We start from the raw sequence: 22178 nt of genomic DNA, 5'->3' as shown, positions 1-22178 counted from the left end.
ATAATCAAAATGCTTTATTATTCAAAACAGAGAAATAGAACATTGAATGATATTTAACATAACGGAGCAAATGTTGGTAGCAGTGCAATGTGACCAGCAGTCATCATTTAGTATCGTGTGTAATTGCTCTTGTTACATTGCACTGCTACCACCATTTGCCCCTTTATTTTAAATATCATTCGATGTTGTCTTCGTCTATATTGAATAATAAAGTATTTCGATTACATTTTAGGAGATATTACGTTCAGGTATTTTTTGCCTTTGGCAATTAGAATTGTTTCAATATAACCCTATATTCCTAGGGCAATTTTTTGAATGTTTTCCTGAGAGCATGCCCACAACACTTACCTATGGAATTCAATGTGTCAGGTCCAGACCATATTGTCTATGACCCAAGAGCATGCCCACAATTCTCTCCTATAGAAGTGTATAGGTGATGGTCACAGCTCACTTCCTCCCTCTCCCTGCACAGACCTAATACGTCTTACAGCTGTGGGTTTGTTACAATCAATCAGTGCACTTCCGCTGATCTCCAGTATCTACAGGCCATCACATTACCGTTAGTACAATGATTACTGACAACAAACAAGGGAAACCATATTTAATGTCAGGTCATGGGTTATTTGTGCCACTCTCATTCCTGTTATCATTATTTTGGTGGAACTGTGAAGATATTGGGTACGATGTATCCGTCTCCTCCAAGCAGGTTACCTAGGCTGAGGCCGACAAGATGGCAGTTGCCGTGGAGCTCCTCACCGCAGGCATTGAGCCTAAACAGAAAATAGTGCAAATTAATGATGGCTGTCCACGATCGCCCCATCCAGTCCAGATTTACATATTTGGCCGCCATTTTGTCAAAAATAGAATGGATTTCCTTGGAAGTCTTTGTAAGGGAAAGAAGGAGAATAGAGGACAGTAAGTCATCTACAGGGGACAGGGGAGACAACAGCGGATGTCGGAGATCTCCGGGCACACAGTGACATCTGGATACAATAATGTTGTGTTTATACCTGTGAACAGGGAGGGTGAACGGACCGATGCCGAGGGAGTCAGAGCTCAGCCTTACACCGGGATTAATGAACTGACCTGAAAGTCAAGAAATGATACAGAAGTCTGTTACATTGTCATTAAGGAAGAGCTCCTCCCTGATATGTTACCCGTCCCATCTCATCCATCCTCTCCCCCTCTTCATGGGTCTTTTCTTTTATTTCCCTCTTTCCTCCTCTCCTATTTTTGCTCTCCATTCTCCATTCGCTCCCTCATTTCCCCCTTACCTCCCTTTGCTCCCCTATTACCCCCACCCCTTTTCCTCCCCAATTTTTCTTCCTTTTCCTCCTCCATTCTCTCTTTTGCTTTTACCTTCCTTTACCCCCTCCCCCCCCCAATTTCCACTTCTGCATTACTTTCTCTTCCATTACTACATTCTGCTTCATCCTATTCTAGTTTTTGGCAATAACTCAGTATCACAACATACCAACCACCCCGATGGTGTGATTCACTACTGCGTATCCGCCGTCTATAGATATGGAGGGGAGCAGCGACTGATTCCTGCGAGCGATTGTACAATTGGCTCCGATACTGAGAGGAAAAGTCACTTCTTCATTTTCCTTTTTCAGAATTCTACAATAAAAACAGAGATCACAAAACTTCATACAGAGATCAGAGAAACCAATGAGTGAGGAGAAAGATGGCCGACCCACGGGGGAAGACTGATGAATGAATAGGAAGATGGCCGACCTGCGCTGGGGAAAATGATGAATGAAAACGAATGAGAAAAAATAAGAATGAATGGATTCATGAAATAGAAATTTAAAAAATCTAGATGAACATGAATGAATGAGAAAACAAATATATGAAGGGATGGATGAATGTATGAACACTTCAGTGAATAAATGTAGATGAATGGACCATCATCTGACCACAGACTATGCACTCCTCCCCACCTCCATTCTGCACCATACTCTATCCAGTATTTATGGCATCACTGACCCCGGGCTGTCGATGGCTTCCGTCCAGTCATAGAGGGTGACGTCTTGATCCTGAATTATGATGATATTGTTTAAGTTAACATCAACCTTCAGACGTGCTCCCTTATTCACCAGGCCGAATCCTACAAAGCCGCTGCCGTCCTCGCTCAGCTTACCGTTCACTGTGACACCTGGAGAACAGAGAAAATGCTGCAGTATCCTCCGGGATTACTGACATCACTTACTGCCAGGTGATAAGCGGCAGCAGGGAGAACAGCGGTTGTTATCCATAGCAAACAGCAGAAATGTGCAAATGGACGCTGACTGGTCATAAAAGGCAAGATCTGTAATACCTAAAGGGTATTCACAAAGATCCCCGCGCCGTTTATCTGTCACTACAACTATGCATCCTGTCACTACGCCATACATCCGTCACTACACCTATGCATCCTGTCACTGCGCCATACATCCGTCACTACACCTATGCTTCCTGTCACTGAGCCATACATCCGTCACTACACCTATGCTTCCTGTCACTGAGCCATACATCCGTCACTACACCTATGCATCCTGTCACTGCGCCGTACATCCGTCACTACACCTATGCTTCCTGTCACTGCGCCATACATCTGTCACTACACCTATGCTTCCTGTCACTGCGCCATTCATCCGTCACTACACCTATGCATCCTGTCACTACGCCATACATCCGTCACTACACCTGCTTCCTGTCACTGCGCCATACATCCGTCACTACACCTATGCTTCCTGTCACTGCGCCGTACATCCGTCACTATACCTATGCTTCCTGTCACTGTGCTGTACATCCGTCACTGCAACTAAGCTTCTTGTCACTGCGCCATACATCCGTCACTACACCTTTGCTTCCTCTCACTGCGCTGTACATCCGTCACTACACGTATGCTTCCTGTCACCACACCGTATATTCATCACTACACCTTTGCTTCCAGTCCCCACGCCGTACATCTGTCACTACACCTATGCCTCCTGTCACTGCGCCGTACATCTGTCACTACACCTATGCCTCCTGTCACTGCGCTGTACATCTGTCACTACACCTATGCCTTCTGTCACTACACCTATGCTTCCTGTCACTGCTCCATACATCCGTTACTACACGTGTGCTTCCTGTCACTGCGCCATACATCTGTCACTATACCTATGCTTTCTGTCCCCACGACGTACATCTGTCACTACACCTATGCTTCCTGTCACCACACCCTACATCCGTCACTACACCTATGCATCCTGTCACTGCGCCGTACATCCGTCACTACACCTATGCTTCCTGTCACTGCGCCGTACATCCGTCACTGCACCTATGCTTCCTGTCACTGCGCCGTACATCTGTCACTACACGTATGCTTCCTGTCACTACACCGTATGTCTGTCACTATACCTATGCCTCCTGTCACTGCGACGTACATCTGTCACTACACGTATGCTTCCTGTCACTACACCGTATGTCTGTCACTATACCTATGCTTCCTGTCACTACGCCATACATCCGTTACTACACGTATGCTTCCTGTCACTACGCCGTATATCTGTTACTATACCTATGCCTCCTGTCACTGCAATGTACATCTGTCACTACACCTATGCTTCCTGTCACTGCGCCATACATCCGTTACTACACGTATGCTTCCTGTCACTGCGCCATACATCCGTCACTATACCTATGCTTCCTGTCACCACAACGTACATCTGTCACTACACCTATGCTTCCTGTCACTACGCCGTACATCCGTCACTATACCTATGACTTCTGTCACTACGATATACATTCGTCACTATATTTGTCCTTCTTGTGACCACGCCATCCATCTGTCACTACACCTATGCTTCCTGTTACTGCACTATACATCTGTCACTACACGTATGCTTCCTGTCACTGCACTATACATCTGTTACTACACGTATGCATCCTGTCACTGCACTATACATCTGTCACTACACCTATGCTTCCTGTTACTGCACTATACATCTGTCACTACACCTATGCTTCCTGTCACTGCACTATACATCTGTCACTACACGTATGCTTCCTGTCACTGCACTATACATCTGTCACTACACCTATGCTTCCTGTCACTGCACTATACATCTGTCACTACACCAATGCTTCCTGTCACTGCACTATACATCTGTCACTACACCTATGCTTCCTGTCACTGCACTATACATCTGTTACTACACGTATGCTTCCTGTCACTGCACTATACATCTGTCACTACACCTATGCTTCCTGTCACTGCACTATACATCTGTCACTACACCTATGCTTCCTGTCACTGCACTATACATCTGTCACTACACCTATGCTTCCTGTCACTGCACTATACATCTGTTACTACACGTATGCTTCCTGTCACTGCACTATACATCTGTCACTACACCTATGCTTCCTGTCACTGCACTATACATCTGTCACTACACCTATGCTTCCTGTCACTGCACTATACATCTGTTACTACACGTATGCTTCCTGTTACTGCACTATACATCTGTTACTACACCTATGCTTCCTGTCACTGCACTATACATCTGTCACTACACCTATGCTTCCTGTCACTGCACTATACATCTGTTACTACACGTATGCTTCCTGTCACTGCACTATACATCTGTCACTACACCTATGCTTCCTGTCACTGCACTATACATCTGTCACTACACGTATGCTTCCTGTCACTGCACTATACATCTGTTACTACACGTATGCTTCCTGTTACTGCACTATACATCTGTTACTACACCTATGCTTCCTGTCACTGCACTATACATCTGTCACTACACCTATGCTTCCTGTCACTGCACTATACATCTGTCACTACACCTATGCTTCCTGTCACTACACTATACATCTGTCACTACACCTATGCTTCCTGTCACTGCACTATACATCTGTTACTACACGTATGCTTCCTGTCACTGCACTATACATCTGTTACTACACCTATGCTTCCTGTCACTGCACTATACATCTGTCACTACACCTATGCTTCCTGTCACTGCACTATACATCTGTTACTACACGTATGCTTCCTGTCACTGCACTATACATCTGTTACTACACGTATGCTTCCTCTCACTGTGCCATACAACTGTCACTATACCTTTGCTTTCTGTCACCACGATGTACATCTGTCACTACACATATTCTTCCTGTCACTGCGCCATACATCTGTCAATACACCTATGATTCCTGTCACCACACCCTACATCCGTCACTACACCTATGCTTCCTGTCACTGCGCCATACATCCGTCACTATACCTATGCTTCCTGTCACTGCGCCATACATCCGTCACTACACCTATGCTTCCTGTCACTGCGCCATACATCCGTCACTACACCTATGATTCCTGTCACTGAGCCATACATCCGTCACTTCACCTATGCTTCCTGTCACTGCGCCATACATCCGTCACTACACCTATGCTTCCTGTCACCGCACCATACATCTGTCACTACACCTATGCTTCCTGTCACCGCGCCATACATCCGTCACTACACGTATGCTTCCTGTCACTGCGCCATACATCCGTCACTACACCTATGCTTCCTGTCACTGCGCCATACATCCGTCACTACACCTATGCTTCCTGTCACTGAGCCATACATCCGTCACTGCACCTATGCTTCCTGTCACTGCGCCATACATCCGTCACTACACCTATGCTTCCTGTCACTGCGCCATACATCCATCACTACACCTATGCTTCCTGTCATCGCGCCATACATCTGTCACTACACCTATGATTCCTGTCACTGCCCCGTACATCCATCTCTACACCTATGCATCCTGTCACTGAGCCATACTGCTGTCACTATACCTTTGCTTCCTGTCACCACAACGTACATCTGTCACTACACCCATTCTTCCTGTCACAACGCCGTACATCCGTCACTGCGCCATACATCCGTCACTACACCTATGCCTCCTGTCACTGTGCCGTACATCCGTCACTACACCTATGCTTCCTGTCACTGCACTATACATCTGTCACTACACCTATGCTTCCTGTCACTGCACTATACATCTGTTACTACACCTATGCTTCCTGTTACTGCACTATACATCTGTTACTACACCTATGCTTCCTGTCACTGCACTATACATCTGTCACTATACCTATGCTTCCTGTCACTGCACTATACATCTGTTACTACACCTATGCTTCCTGTCACCGCGCCATACATCCGTCACTACACGTATGCTTCCTGTCACTGCGCCATACATCCGTCACTACACCTATGCTTCCTGTCACTGCGCCATACATCCGTCACTACACGTATGCTGCCTGTCACTGCGCCATACATCCGTCACTACACCTATGCTTCCTGTCACTGCGCCATACATCCGTCACTACACCTATGCTTCCTGTCACTGAGCCATACATCCGTCACTGCACCTATGCTTCCTGTCACTGCGCCATACATCCGTCACTACACCTATGCTTCCTGTCACTGCGCCATACATCCATCACTACACCTATGCTTCCTGTCATCGCGCCATACATCTGTCACTACACCTATAATTCCTGTCACTGCCCCGTACATCCGTCTCTACACCTATGCATCCTGTCACTGAGCCATACTGCTGTCACTATACCTTTGCTTCCTGTCTCCACAACGTACATCTGTCACTACACCCATTCTTCCTGTCACAACGCCGTACATCCGTCACTACACCTATGCCTCCTGTCACTGCGCCGTACATCCGTCACTACACCTATGCATTCTATCATTGCGATATACATTCGTCACTACACCTCTCCTTCTTGTCACTGCGCCGTACATCCGTCACTACATCTACGCTTTTTATCACTGCAGGCTCCAGTTGGCAAAAGAGCGCAAAAAAATATTGCCTGGTCAGATGGATCCAGATTTCTGTCCGCAGGGGCCGATATTCCTGCAGACTGATTTCATCACCTGGTGGAATCCACACCACGGGATATTGCTGCCATTCTGAATGCCAAAGGAGTCCAACGTGCTACAAGTGGGGGACGAGGGTCTCTAATAAGGGGGCCATTCAGTGTAGACATCACCCACCTGTCATTTCATGGTGGAACAGGTTGACTGTAACATTCTGAGCCTCAGTGATCCGGAAACAGATTCTGTTTGTATCATTCAGATTTCGTAATACAATGTGGAAAGTCTCACAAATAGCTGCAAGAAAAGAAAGAAAAAAATAATAATATGAAACCCCAGCCCCCTCGTTAAGGTTCCTCCCCTCTCATCCTCGTTAAGACTCCACATCCTCATTGAGGACCCTTCTTTCAACCTATGTGCACCTGCAGTTTATACATTATAATCACTCAATACATTGCTGAATTTAGGGGAGGAGAAATGTAGGCTTACACGTAGCTAAAAAAGGGTGGGGGGGGGAAATAAGCTGAAGTGTAAAGCATGAGGGATGTGGAAAGGAGGAAAAGCCTAAAAACTTTAAGCATAATCCTCAAACAGATAATATCATCACCACGGACTGATAGCATGTTAATAAAATAACCCAATTTTAAAAAAAACATAGTTAACCCCTCACCCCCACATGCTTCTCTGCCTCCTTGGACTTGTCTTGTACGACCCATCATGGACCTTATTGTTGCCAAGTCTTATCATCTCGTCACGCTCTGGTCTGACACTGATGTCATAGATGAGAGGGTACCACATTGGTTCCCCCCACATCTGTGATGGAGCAAAATTCACCCAAATTCCAACAGAAATTGTATGAAATTCATTACAGGACATGAGTTTTAAACAGCGGTCTATTAAACATTGTGCTAGTGTAATAAGAGGCACAAGCCTCTTGAAGGGATTGTGTCAAGTTATAAAGTTATCCCCTATGCACAACTGCTGGTCGCAATGAGGGCCCCGTAATAATGGGACCGCTGCAGCCCCTATAGCTACCCCACTGTTTATTCTTTCTGATAAGATGTGATAATTCTGTATAGGCAGAGACCTTTTTACCTTTGTAAAATAATTTTTCTGTTACCTTAATAATAAAAAGAAGTAAAATGTTTTAGAAATATAAACCTACGCGTTTTAGACACCTTTTGCACTTTTATCTACAGTTCTGAAAAGCGTCCACTCCAATGGGACCAGCAGAGTTAGCAGAGCACTGGTATTTGGCTCCTTTCCCTAGCCCCATTAAAGTTAAAGGGGTTGTCCAGTTGTAGACCACTAATGGCCTAACCTTAGGATAAGCCACCAACGCCTGGTACACACTACTGATCAGTTGTTCACCTGATCAGTGATCTTGTGCACTGAGCTGATTTCTGCAGGAAGCAGAACCGCATATGGCTGCGAATGCACTGCGCATGCCCGCATATTACAAGCACACGGACATGCACAGTGTGACTCTTTTTTTTTTTAATTCCCCGCTCTGTTTTTCAACAGGGTTGCGAATGAAAATGCGGCCCATATGCAATATATTGTGTATGGACAGCATTTCAAACGCTGCCTATACTATTGCATAGGGTTCACGCTGCGTGGGACGCAGATAAATAGAATATACTGTGGTCTATTTCTTGTGCATACTGATACACAGTGTCTATACAGATATGTGCATAGATCAATGAAAGTCCATTGAATTTCTTAACTCTATTAACCACGTATCACGCGGCTATGCAAAGCTAGGATAATACGCAGTGAAAACACGGTGGTGAACATTACCCCCTTAGGGCAATACTGACAAATCTCTTCCACCGTCCATTAATTCTAGGGGTTTTAGTTTGGGAGTTGGGGTTTGGTGATGGCAAGAACTAACACAATCTACTGCAACAGTTACAACTTACGCTCTGGTGATACAATTGTCTCCATTATCAGCCTGTCAGGACCTGAAATAAAGAAGAAGAGAGAAGGTGGCAGCAACATCATCCATTTTCAGTATGAAATTAGGGCTCCACTCCTGATCATGGGGCTCCACCTGTCTTCCCCAATCCTGGTGCTGAATATGGCTCCCCCTATCTATAGCCTGTCACCAGTTTTCATAGGCTTCCCTCCTGCCTGGCCAGTTTTAAACTGGAGGTGGGGATGAATCTGGCATATTTGTATGTGACTTGCGTGACCCATTCACGGTTACATTATAACTAGAGATGAGTGAGTATACTCGCTAAGGGCAATTACTTGAGCGAGTATTGTCCATAGCGAGTACCTGCCCGCTCGGAAGAAAAGGTTCGGGTGTCGGTGCGGGTGAGTGGTGAGTTGCGGGAGTGAGCAGGGGGGAGCAGGGAGGAGATCTCCCCTCCATTCCCCCCTGCTCTCCCCCGCCGCTCCCCGAATCTTTTCTTCTGAGTGGGCAGGTACTCGCTAAGGACAATGCTCGCTCGAGTAAATGCCCTTAGCAAGTATGCTCGCTCATTTCTAATTATAGCGATTCATTATATAGCGGGAAAGTAAATAGAAAATGAAGGATACGCACTGTAGAGAGGATCAGAATCCAAACCTGAAATAACAGAAATATAAAATGTCACAAAGGTCATCTTCTAAATCCAAGTAAAAGATTGAAAAATAGCAAAAGGAGATCAGTAAAGGAGAATATGAGTGCGGTACGTACTTTCTTCCATGTCATAGTGTCCTGGAGGGAGAGACAGACAATGACACAAATGTTTATAAAGAACATTCAGATGGCATTACGTCTCCATATACATAATAATTTTGTGGTGTATTTATGGCGGTAATATGGATTAATTGATGATATGGGGGCACTGTATAGTGGGGATATGTAGGCACTGTAGTGTAATATTAATTGGAAATACCCTGTTTCTCCAAAAATAAGACCTACACCGATTTTTTGGGGGGATTTTTGGTAAGGCTTGAAATATAAGTCTTCCCCCGAAAATAAGCCCTAGCTGCATTACATAAAAAAACCAATACATTACCTAGCAGGCTCAGTCCACGCCCTTCCTGCTGGTCTCCGGAGCTCCAGTATGCTTCCTGCAGTCTTCGGCGACCCACAGAACATCGCTTCCTGGTTACGGGACTCATAAATCCCGCCTCCAGAAGGCGATGGCTCTGATTGATTCTTGAGTGCTGCTCAGCCAATCAATGCAGCGCTCAATGAACCAATGCAATGGCTGTGATTGGTTCATCCAGTGCTGCATTGATTAGCTGAGCAGCACTCAAGAACCAATCACAGCCATAGCGTTGTGGAGGCTGAATTTATCAATTGGACAGTCAATGAGTCAATGCCGCAGCTCAGGGACATGGGCTGAGCCTGCTAGAGTATAATAAGACATCGCTTGAAAATAAGACCTAGTGCCTCTTTTGGGGCAAAAATTAATTCAAGACAGAGTCTTATTTTTGGGGAAACACAGTAGTATGATAATACTTTTGGGTACTATGTGACACTTTGTTCTTGACACTTTATGATGAGCATTGCAAGGCTGTGTTTTGTGAAAATAATATGGCGTTATCTTAAACACCGTATAACGCTGTTACTTGGATGCTGATATTACTTTTGATACTTTATGCTGGTAGTATATCAACATTGCATGGCTCTGATAATGTGGGCACAGTGTGGCAGTATTATTTAGATACTGAATAATGTTATTTGGTTACTATATGTTGACGTTATTTGTCGCTGTAGGTCATCATTATTTCAACACATGTGATAGTGTAATGTGGGCACAGTCTGGTGGTATTATTTACATTTTATAAAATACTGTGGAAAAGGGGTGAAAGAAAGCTGTAAATCTTACCGTAATAGTGGGAATCAACTGTAAAAAGTAATTGCATAGTGTTAGTGTCACAAAAGATCATACATCACATGTAGTAATGAGCAAACATTTCAACAATTTGGTTCAGCCGCTTCTCCGACTTTAAGCAAAAAGTTTAGTTTGGTCTGAATTAGTTCAAAACTGACACGGTAATTCAACAGTACCCCTAAAACTGGTGTACAGCGCTGCGTAAGAACCATAAAAGCCCTGTATAACACTCTTAGGTCACCTAGGAGGGTATCTAGGGGCTTCTGAGTAGTTTGTAAGGCAAAGTTAAGGAAGAAATAGAAGGAAAACTATTAAAAAAACATGCAGAAGAAGAAGAAGGAGCAGGATGAAAAAGAAGCAGGGGGGATGAAAAAGGAAAAGCAAGAAGAAGGAGGATGAAAAAGAAGCAGGGGGTAGGGATGAAAAAGGAAAAGCAAAAAGAAGGAGGATGAAAACTTTTCTCTGCTCTTTCTCTTTTCCCCACTCATAACCCCACCCATGCTTAGTTGTAGAAGTAACGCTGGGGGAATATACTGATTGGCATTGTCTTCCTCTATGTTGTTAGCGTCTACTGGCTCTTTTTATCTCAAGCTCCTCCTCTCTCCCCACCCGCAGCCCCACCCATGCTTAGTTGTAGCAGTGAGTCTGGGGGAATATACTGATGTTGTGCTAGAATTCTGGCGTACATTGCACCTTTTTATTGGTGCAAAACAATTTAGACTAATTTATTCTGATGCCCATTTAGCTTGTTTTTTTCGAAGCAATCACACCACTGTAAAGAAACATGTATAAATACGTGAGAGAAGGGCGTCCGGAACTCCATCTGTGAAAAAGAAGAAAAACACAACATTTCAGCTCCAGCTGTGCACCAAGAAACTGTTCTGGTATTCTGAATCTCCAACATTGTAACCTTCTGTGCTGTTATCTAGTTTTTGGGGGTTATTTTTACAGTTAATTTCTCCTCTATCCAACGCAGTAACAAATCTTTTGTGGCTACCTGGAAACCCTAAGGAGAAGCTTGTTGATGGTTTCCAGGTTGCCATTAAAGATGTTTCATGGTGTATTTCTGTTTAGTAGAAATATGGAAGAAGGATGGCAAATAAGACCCCTTGTCTATCTGTTCCGCCCTTATATAATTTCCTTTTCTCTTAGGATAACTTATTGAATGTGGAGTTTCGTTTACTTTGTTTAGCGTAGAAAAAGATTTGTTGCTACATGGAAACAATCAACAGGCAGGTTAGCTGATGATACATTGTATTCCATAAGGCTGCACATTTCTGAATATGTCTTAGGGCTTATTCACACGTCTGTATATCGGCCCGGTTTTCATGCCCGGCCGATATAAGGTGTCCCTTTCTGCAGGGGAGAAGGCGGGGCAGTGCACTGAGCTTCCGCCCCCTCTTCACACCACTGTTTACAATGGGAGGGGCGGGACAGGGCTGGAGCTAAATCCCGCCCCATCCCACCCCCTGCCATTGCAAATAGTGGCACGGGGCGGAGAGAGGGCAGGGAGGGGGCGGGAGCTCAGTGCACTGCTCCCACCCCACCTCCTCCCCTGAAGAAAGGGGCACCGTATATCGGCCAGAAGTGAAAACCCGGTCGATATACGGACGTGTGAATAAGCCCTTATTGGAACATTAGTACTTTAATGCCCCCTGCAGCTAAGTCTTGTGTAATTAGTAAACATGTTAATGTTTCTTAACCCCTTAAGAACGCAGCTCTTTTTTAATTTTCAGTTTTCACTTTTCATTTTCAAAAAATCAACACTTTTTTTTATTTCTCCGTGTGCATAGCTACATGAGGGCTTCTTTTTTGCAAGACAAGTTGTAATTTTCAATGGTACGATTTAATGTGCTAGATAATTTACTGGAAAACTAAAAAAAAATCTAAGTGGAGTGAAATGGAAAAAAAATAGTATTTCTTCCATCTTTGGGGGGGTTCTTGTTTCCTCGGCGTACACATTGCGGCAAAAATGACATGATCACTTTATTCTGTGGGACAATACGATTACGACAATACCACTACATATAGTTTTACTTAGCTAACTACTCTTAAAAAAATTACCAATTCTGGCTTTTTTTTTCTGATACCGTGTGGCATAAATAATGTGCTACTTTAATAGATTGGACTTTCATGGAACAGTAATACCATACCTGATTTATTATTTTTTTATTATTATTATTATTAATAAGGGGAAAGGGGTTTTTTTTACTTTTCTTTTATTTGTTTTTTTTCGAATAATTAAAAAAAACATTTTTCTAATTATTTTTTAGTCCCCTTGCGTATTTGTGCATCTCCCATAGACTACTATGGGAGCCTTCTCTGCACTAAACACAAAAAGATAGGAGCAGGACCTCCTTTTTTGCACGCACAAAATGCACTCCTAAGCACAATCTCATTGAAAGCAATGGGTTCCATTGCACACACAGATTTTGCATGCGCAAACACGACCATGTGAAGAAGCCACTAGAGCTCCTGCTGATGAGCATAGGCGCAAAAATGCTCGCTCCTGCACAACGTATTAAAGGAATGCGCAGTAAAGGAATCTTTTTTGCATGCGTGCCTGCGCAAATGCTGTGTGCATTTGCACAGACATTGCACATTGACATGGGCAGAGGAATCACCCTCGCCCGGATTTAAATGGCTATTAAGCCAAATTAGGTGACAGTGTTCATGGGTATGGGCAGTGTTTTCCGCATACAATCGCATACATATGTGCGCATTTGCACACCACCATAGACTCCTATTGGGACCTTTGGTGTGCAAATGCACACAAAAATAGAGCATGTCGTGCTTTTCTTTTTTGCACTTGAAAACAATGGGTTCTACTCTCTGCGTATTGCGCATGCAGATTTTGCGTGCACAAACCCACCCGTGTGAATAAGCCCTTAGTGTGCTTTTGGTGCTTAGGGCCTAACCCCTTAATGACGCGGCCCTTTATTTTTTAATTTCTGCATACATACCCCAACGTTCCAGGACGTAAATGTACGTCCTGGAGCTGGAAGGGGTTAACCCCTTAATGACACGGCCTATTTTGGTGTTGAGGACCAAGCGATTTTTTGGTATTTTTCCATCTCCATTTTTCAAAAGCCATAACTTTTTTATTTTTCCGTGGACGCGGCCGTATAAGGGCTTGATTTTTGCGTGGCGAGCTGTAGTTTTTATTGGTGCCACTTTTGGGTACTTAGACAATATCGTAAAATTTTTTATTTTTTTTTAATGATAACAGGGAGAGAAAACGCATCAATTCTGCCATAGATTTTTTTTTTTTTTTTACAGCGTTAATCATGCAGCATAAATGACACACTAAATTTTTTCTGCGGGTTGGTACGGTAACAACGATACCAAAATTGTTATTTTTTTAGGTTTTTACACTTTTTTGCAATAAAACCCCCTTTTTTTGGAAATCTTTTTTTTTTCTCTATAGCTGCATTCAAAGTCCTGTAACTTTTTTATTTTTCTATGTACGGAGCTCGATGAGGGCTTATTTTTTGCGAGACGAGCTGTAGTTTTTATTGATACCATTTTGGGGACTGTACGGCTTTTTTGATCACTTTTATTGCATTTTTTGTGAGGCAAAATGCTAAAAATTAGCATTTTGCCTCTGTTTTTTAGCGGTTTTTTTAACGCTTTTTGTCGTACAAAATAAAAAGCATGTTCAACTTTTTGTACACGTCGTTACGGACGCGTCAATACCCAATATGTGGGGTTTTAATTTTTTTTCCCTTTTTTTATGCTAATATTAGAAAAAGCATAAAAAAGGGTTTTTTTTACATTTTTTTTTACATTTTTCTTTTTTTTTTACACTTTTCTTTTTTTTATACTATTTGAGTCCCTCTGAGGAGTGCGATCCCTCTGTGAACTCTTTCCCTGCCGCGATCTACTTAGATCGCGGCAGGGAAGGGGTTAACAGCGGGGGCAGCGGGAAGGGGTTAAACAGTGGAGCGAATGAATAAGTCAAAATTCCTTTTTTTTACTTTTTAAATTTCATGCTATTGCACACAGTAAAGAAAGCAGAATGATAGGTCCTGCTCTATCTTTTCTTGCATGTAGTATTATCACGTAAGACTCATGCTAGTCAAAATGAAACCATTGAAATCAATGGTTTCATTTCGTCACGTTTTGCGGGTATGATTCTCATGCCCGCAAAACTTGAAAAATTCACAGTCATGTGTTTAAGTCCTTATGTGTTTTGTTTTTTACATCAGTGTTGCGTCCCTGTTTCACGCATGCAATAAAAACCAAGAAGCGCAAGTGATATGAGTTTTGTTACAACCCACAGAAAACAGGGAGCGCTAAAAAACACAGTGAATGGGGATGCTAATATGAGTTTGCTGCATTTTTTTAGGCACTCTAAGGACTTATTCAGACGAGTGTATTATACATCAGTAGTTTGTGAGCCAAAACCACGAGTGGAGAGAAAGTATAATGGAAAGATTTGCATTTCGGACCCACTTCTGGTTTTGGCTCTCAAAATACTGATGTAAAATACGCTTGTCTTAATAAGCCCTAAGGGCTCCTTCAAACGAGCGTATTTATCGTCAGTATTTTGTAAGCCAAACCAGGAGTGGGTCCAAAATACTGAAGGAATGCAAATCTTTTCTGTTACGTCCGCTGGGCGCACTTCGCCCTAAGCGGGATGTGTTGGAGCAGGTTGAAGACTTAAGATACTACACCAATGAAGAAGAACCACCAATGGGAAGAACTGCATACTGGACTCACGGGCAGACATAACATAAGGACTGATGACCAAAACACGCATCAAGCATACCTGCACACATAACCAGATAGAATAGTTATAAAAGTACGAGGTATTGGTTGTGAATTGGCCAAGACACTTAAGCCCACGAGCCCTCTTCAAAGGTCCTCGTTGTCTAGCGGGTCCCTACTGTAACGAGACAACTAACCCCAGGAAACTTGCCTGCAAGCGGAGCGATCCTCCCGATAGGGAAGGCCCCATTTTGGAACTTAAGGACCTAACTAGCCCAGGAATGGTAAACGATACAAAACAGGACACAGTTCATACCAACACACTGGTGATTGCATGCAACACAGAACAGAGCTGTTAATACCACATGTCCTGCCACCTGCATAGACCTAACAGAACACATCACTGTTCACACACATCTGGCCACCTGCACAGACACACCACACATCATGCATGAGAGCAAAACCCCAGCGTGTTGGGAAACCCACTCAGAACTCTAATGAATACAAATATTTAGCACAAGTGTCCTCAAACCAAGGGGAAAGCGTCAGACACTGAACTGACATATGAGGAACAGTGTCAGGCATCCGCAACCTGACAACACACAAGACATCAGACATCTGGAGGTTGCACCTGTCAAAGGGAAGGGGAGATGGAGTTTGCATAAGATGCAGACAGGGACTAGAGAGGTCCAGACTGTCCTTAGGGAAGGTGAGAGAAACACTTTAAACTAAACATGCAGAACACCGAGCTCTGAGTGTGAATAACACAGAATAAGTAATATGACCAGCATCCTCTAGCAGAGGAGCTGGTATTTATGTGCAGCAGACCAGGGAGATTGGCTGGCTGGAGAAACTCCACACCCAGCCAGCTCAAGTATCGCAAACCTGTGAAGCTGTGCTGCTGGAAACCCATAGTATTACAGGTCCCAGCAGCACAACCTAACATTTCCATTGTACGTTCTCTCTATACGTTCCACTTCTGGTTTTGGCTCACATAATACTGATGAAAAATATGCCCATGTGAAGGAGCCCTTAGACTTTAATGGACAATTTTGGTCTGTGAATATGAACCAAAATAAGACATGCTGCAATTTTTTTTTTTACGCACAACATCGGACCACATTAAAAAATATATGTCACAATACACCCATTTAATTCAATGGGTCCTTGTACTATCCATATTCAGGGTTTAAACAGACCTAGTTTGTCCCGTTATGCGGACGTCAAAATTATGGCTGCACAAAAAGACAAATTGGAACCATTGATTTCAATGGTCTTGTTTTCATTAACAGGATTCTTGCCCATTAATAGTACAGGTGAGAAAAGATAGGGCAGGACCTATCTTCCTGCAGTTTTTTTCAAACTCCTGCACTATGCTGCGGAGTTTGAACAGCCAGAGAAGAAAAAAAAAACGTCACTACACTCCATAGCTGCTCATAAGGTCGTCTGAAACATGGACATGTTCTTCTCCCCTTATACGGCCGTGATAATCATGGTCATATAAGGGGACAAAATGAAAACACTGATTTCAATAGGAGTCCAGTGGTTTTGTTTTCACTACTGGGATTTTTTGGCCATGAATACTATGGATGAGAAAAGATAGGACTTGCCCCATCTTCCCCCCCGGTACTGAATACGTTGTGCGGGAAAGATCGGGCAGCCACTAGTTTCAAAACTCCTGCACTCTGGTGCGAAGTTTGAAAAGCCAACAAGGGAGAAGAAATGTCCCATGTTCAGGCACAACTATGCTCCATAGCGGTGAGCGTAGTTGCGCCTACAGTACTGTGTTTAAGCCCTCAGTCAGTGAGGAAGGGACTTGTTATTTGTATAGCGCCAACTTATTCCACAGCGTTTTCAGGTAATTTGTTTATTACCCACCAGCAAGCTGGGTACTCATTTTACCGACCTCGGAAGGATGGAAGGCTGAGTTAACCTTGAGCCGGCTACCTGAACCATACAGGGATTGAACCCGCAACCTTCAGGTCATGAGTGAGAGCTCAGGACTGTATACTGCTGTCTTAACAGTAGAAAATAAGGACTGAATACAGGCAGAAAATACGCCCATGTGAATGGGCCCTGATATTGAGATCTAATCTTGGGCATCTGATTCCAAGCAACCTTGTCAATCAGCTGATACCCAGTGTGAGTGAGCCCACACTGTCCTGGAAAAACCCCTTATCCCATGAGGACTGAAGTGGATATCTGGAGCCGATCTTGGGTTTATTTGATGCTGATTGATTTGTTTATTTGTTCTGAGCAGAATGATGAAAAATGGATGACCATGAACATGTAGACGTACCTTCCACCTCCTCCAGTTCTGAAATATAAAATACAAGGAGTGGGTGATAATGAACTACGACATTATAACCACCTTATGATGTCACTGACAGTGCAGTAAGCTAAATTACAAACTCTATGATGTCACTGACAGTGCAAGGAGCTGCATTATAACGTTATATGACGGTCTCAGCATAAATATCATTGGATATTTATGTCCAGAATTATGTACTAGTCAGGACTCTAAATCCACAGCTTTGCTCCACACTGCCATACAGGTTTATGATAAAGTTCTGCCCACAGTGACCATTGGAGGGCGCTTCCTGAAGACAGATTTATTATTTGGTTCAATGGCTGTTGTAGAAATCTGTATGCAGTGAACACCATCTAGTGGTGACTGCAGACATGTTTTATCCCATGATTTTATGTCTAGGTGAAGGAAGAGAGGAAGGAGAGGAAAAGGAAAAAGGTGTGAAGGGAAGGATAACGGAAAAGAGGGGTGGAGGTAGAATGAAGGGAGAGGATAATAATGACGGAAGAAAGGACAAAAGAAGTTGGAGGAGAGTAATGCAATAAAGAGGGAAAGAAAAAAGGAATAAATAAAGGAAGGAAAAAAGAAAGTTAGAAAGGAATAAAGGAAGGAAAAAGAAAGTTGGAGGAGAGGAAGCTAGGGAAAAATGGAAAGAAGAAAGGAGTAAAAGAAGGAAGGAAAGGAAGCAATAAAGGAAGGAAGGAATGGAAAGGAACTAAAAGGAGTAAGGAAGGAATTAAGGAAATAAAGACAAGAGGGGGAAAGGAAGTTGGAAGAAAGAATGTAAAGAAGAAATGAGAGGAAAAGAGAAAGAAAAAAAGAAAGGAAGAAATGAAAGAAATAGGAAATTGGAAGAGAGGGAGGAAGGACGGAAAAGGGAAGTTGGAGTAGAGGAAGGAAGGATGGAAGGAAGAGAGAAGTAAGGAAGGATAAAAGGAAAAAAGGAAGGAAGAAAGGAAAGCAAAGGAAATGAAGAAGGGAGGAATGTTGTTTGACAGGAGGGAAGAAGGCAGGAAGGAATGAGGATGTAGAAGAGGAAGGGGGAAAGGAAGTAAAGAAAGAACAAAGAGAGGAAGGGAAGGAAAGGAAAGTGAAAGCATTACTCCTCTATTTTCGGAGAGTTTCCGTGAAAAATCTGGGGTCTTGGGTTCATATTCACACTCACCTTCTTCTTGCGGTTTATTTGCCACAAGCTCATCTGATTTCCCCATCTCAGGTGGAGTCACTACCATTGATGTTAATGGTGTCACAAAATTATATTTCATGGACAAGTCCAGAGCCTTCTCTGTTATCTTCATTTTATCTTCACCTCCAGCTGCAATTCTGCAAATACGGCATTTATTCTGATTATTTCCACATGAACATGCTCTCCTCCTCCTGTGGCTCTGATGCATCTAATATAACAAAGTCAATCAACTTTTCAAACTGCCTAGAATAAAAAAAACTCCTCTGAGACTGTGTATCCATGGTTACAGACTACAAACAAACCCTATGTAGCCTGATTCGGGGAACAAGTGCTTGCAAAAGTATACACATCCTGAGGACTGTTTTGGAATCATGAATATCTAAACTGGATTAATTAATAAAGGGGGTTCTCCTCTTCGGACAATTTATGATGATAAGTTGACCCCCAGCAGTCAGATGTAATCTGTGGGAGAAGCAGATAACAAGTCTTCCATTCTACTACAGCTCCACCACAGGGGAAATGAAGAATTACACAGTTCTCATTTCAAGCAGTGGGCTGTCAGTATAATATATAGGCATGTCAGATCTTCTAGAGAGAGAAGAACCCCTAGTGGGGACAATGAGAGTGTGCTAAGTATTACAATATCTTTACTCCTTAGGGAGAGCACTTAGACGGTGAGCAAGGAGACTCAAAAGGCCATTATTTGCATTAAAGTATTACAATAGTATAGTAGAAAATTAAGAATACAATGACACTGAGATGATTCTGTACCTGTTGGTCAGCAGCTGCTCTATGGTCAAATAGGCCCACAGTCTCTCAGTGAAGTCTCCAAATATATAACGCAGCTCTCTGGACACCTCGTCCTCCTCCTGCATCGGCGTTTCCACAGTCACAGAGAACGGCTCAGAAAGCTTCATGAAAAAGAAAACCGGACAGGTAAATATTCATTGATATGTTCTCTGTGGTCTCATACAGCATTATATAGATGCAATGATACTCCTGGCAGACTAAGAAGGAAAGGTAGAAGGTATGTCCCTTACAATTCTGTAGAAAATGCAAGCAATAACTGGAAGTATCCATCTGACATCACGTCATGTACTCACAGTCAGCTCCATTTACAAAACTGCTGTTACATCCTGTGTTATACTCCAGAGCTGCATTCACAATTCTGAAGCACTCTCACTATATGTTGGTTTTGTAAAGATCATGCCTGGTTTTGCGAAGATCACGCAGTTTATGGTATTTCCAGTTTTCTGCTGATCACTTTGCTGTCTGGATTCAGATAGTGTCAGCAGAGTCATCTCATTATCATTAGAGTGTGCAGACAGAAGATTTATCTCATTATTATTAGTGATCAGGGTCTGCAGAGTTATCTCATTGTCATTAGAGGGTGGGGTCAGCAGTCTTCTGATTATTATTACAGACCAGGGTCAGCAGATTCATTTCATTATCATTAGAGGGTGGAGACACCAAAGTCATATCATTATCATTACAAAGTGGGATCAGCATAGTCATCTTATTATCATTAGAGGGTGGGGTCAGCAGAGTCTTATTACTATTAGAGATCAGGGTCAGGATCAGAGTTATCTCATCATCACTAAAGGGAGGGATCCGTATTCTCATTAGAGGACAGGGTCAGCAGAGTCATCTGATTATCATTAAAGGGTGGGGTCAACAAACTATTCTCATTATTATTAGAGAGCAGACTTAGCAGAGTCTTCTCATTATCACTAGAGGGCGAGGTCAGCAGAATCTTCTCATCATTAAAGGGTGGGGTTAGCAGTCTTCTCATCATTAGAGGGTGGGGTCAAAAGTGTCTTCTCATTACACTGTGCAACACAACAGATAAACAGATAGGCAGCTGATAGTAACTTTAGTGGGCTGAATTCATATATGATAGTGTTTTTTTTCTGCCACGTAAGGTTTTCCAATTATGAGGAATAATGTAATCCAATTGCAGTTGCATTGTATTTTTTGGAATTTTCTCTAAACAATGAATTCAGTCGGCTCCCCATTAACCTTGCTTATCAAAAAGAATAATAAAAGTGATCACGCAACTATTCTGCAATCACTGTTACACACCATACGCTGACTGAACACTATGAGGGTAGGTTTATGTAACATATAGGGTATGTTTCCACGTGTCGTAAACACTGTGGACCATCCACCAGTAAGCTGTAATTAATGAACTGTGTTTACAGGTCATTGGTTAGACTGAATAAAAGAATCAAAATCATAAAACAAAAATACATGTTTGGTATCGATGCATCTGTAAAACTCTGATCTATCAAAGTAACACATTATTTACCCCACACAGTGAACGTCGTCTGAAAATAAAAATAGAACGCCAGAAATGCGCTTTTTTATGGTCATTCTGTCTTCAAGAAAAAAAATGCAATAAAAAGTGATCAAAAAGTCGTATGCATTTCAGAATGGTACTAACGCAAACTACAGGACGCCCCACAAGAAACAAACCCTTGCACAAGTATGTGGACGGAAAACTAAAAAAGTTATTGCGCGCAGAAGATGGCGAATGAAAATAATTTTAAAACATAAGTTTGGTATTGTAGTAATAGTACTGACCCGTAGAATAAAGTTATCATGTCATTTTTCTTGCAGTTTGTGGGCCGTAGAAACAAGACGTACCGAAAGATGGTGGAATTTTTTATTTTTTTTTTCATTTTACTCCACTTTTAAAAAGTTTTTCAGTACATTAAATAGCACCATTGAAAAATACAACTTGCCCTGCAAAAACAAGCCTTCATACAGCGACGTTGATGGATAAATAAAGGAGTTACGAATTTTTTAAACAATAAAAATGCTTGATCACTACGAGGTTAAATAACTTGAAAATGAGACGTGCCGCTATTATTTAGTTTTATCAGTGTAACCAGCAGCTTTTAATCTTACAGAAAGATATCAATTACTTTGGGTTAGGAAAAAATGTTAAAAATTTGTCACACAGTGTTATCATTAGAAGGCATAGTCAGAACAGTCATCTCATTATCATTAGAGGGTGGGGTCAGCGTGAGTCTTCTCATTATCATTAGAGGGTGGGGTCAGCGTGAGTCTTCTCATTATCATTAGAGGGTGCGGTCAGCAGAGTCTTCTCATTATCATTAGAGGGTGCGGTCAGCAGAGTCTTCTCATTATCATTAGAGGGTGGGGTCAGCAGAGTCTTCTGATTATCATTAGAAGGTGGGGTCAGCACAGTCTTCTCATTATCATTAGAGGGTGGGGTCAGCAGAGTCTTCTCATTATCATTAGAGGGTGCG

General features: G+C 42.8%; 1 protein-coding gene across 2 annotated transcripts in view; it reads right to left on the bottom strand.

Moving 5' to 3' along the window:
- Positions 1-586: 586 nt before the first annotated feature.
- The window catches only part of LOC136619955 (inter-alpha-trypsin inhibitor heavy chain H3-like), a 41604-nt gene continuing 20012 nt past the window's right edge, over positions 587-22178 (bottom strand). For both annotated transcript variants that reach the window (XM_066594672.1, XM_066594673.1), the window contains 13 exons: positions 19675-19814; positions 18883-19040; positions 17709-17726; positions 11496-11522; positions 10694-10711; positions 9550-9570; positions 9415-9438; positions 8789-8830; positions 7047-7163; positions 1990-2158; positions 1475-1620; positions 1011-1086; positions 587-770 (listed from right to left, as the gene is read on the bottom strand). In XM_066594672.1, the coding sequence (XP_066450769.1) occupies positions 650-770; positions 1011-1086; positions 1475-1620; positions 1990-2158; positions 7047-7163; positions 8789-8830; positions 9415-9438; positions 9550-9570; positions 10694-10711; positions 11496-11522; positions 17709-17726; positions 18883-19040; positions 19675-19814 (1077 nt within the window). In that variant the 3' untranslated portion in view covers positions 587-649. The remainder of the gene's footprint in view (positions 771-1010; positions 1087-1474; positions 1621-1989; positions 2159-7046; positions 7164-8788; positions 8831-9414; positions 9439-9549; positions 9571-10693; positions 10712-11495; positions 11523-17708; positions 17727-18882; positions 19041-19674; positions 19815-22178) is intronic.

The sequence above is a fragment of the Eleutherodactylus coqui genome, chromosome 3, assembly GCF_035609145.1.
Source record: "Eleutherodactylus coqui strain aEleCoq1 chromosome 3, aEleCoq1.hap1, whole genome shotgun sequence".
Lineage (NCBI taxonomy): Eukaryota > Metazoa > Chordata > Amphibia > Anura > Eleutherodactylidae > Eleutherodactylus > Eleutherodactylus coqui.
Note: the sequence above shows the minus strand (reverse complement) of the source record. Positions and strands in the feature narration are given on the sequence as shown.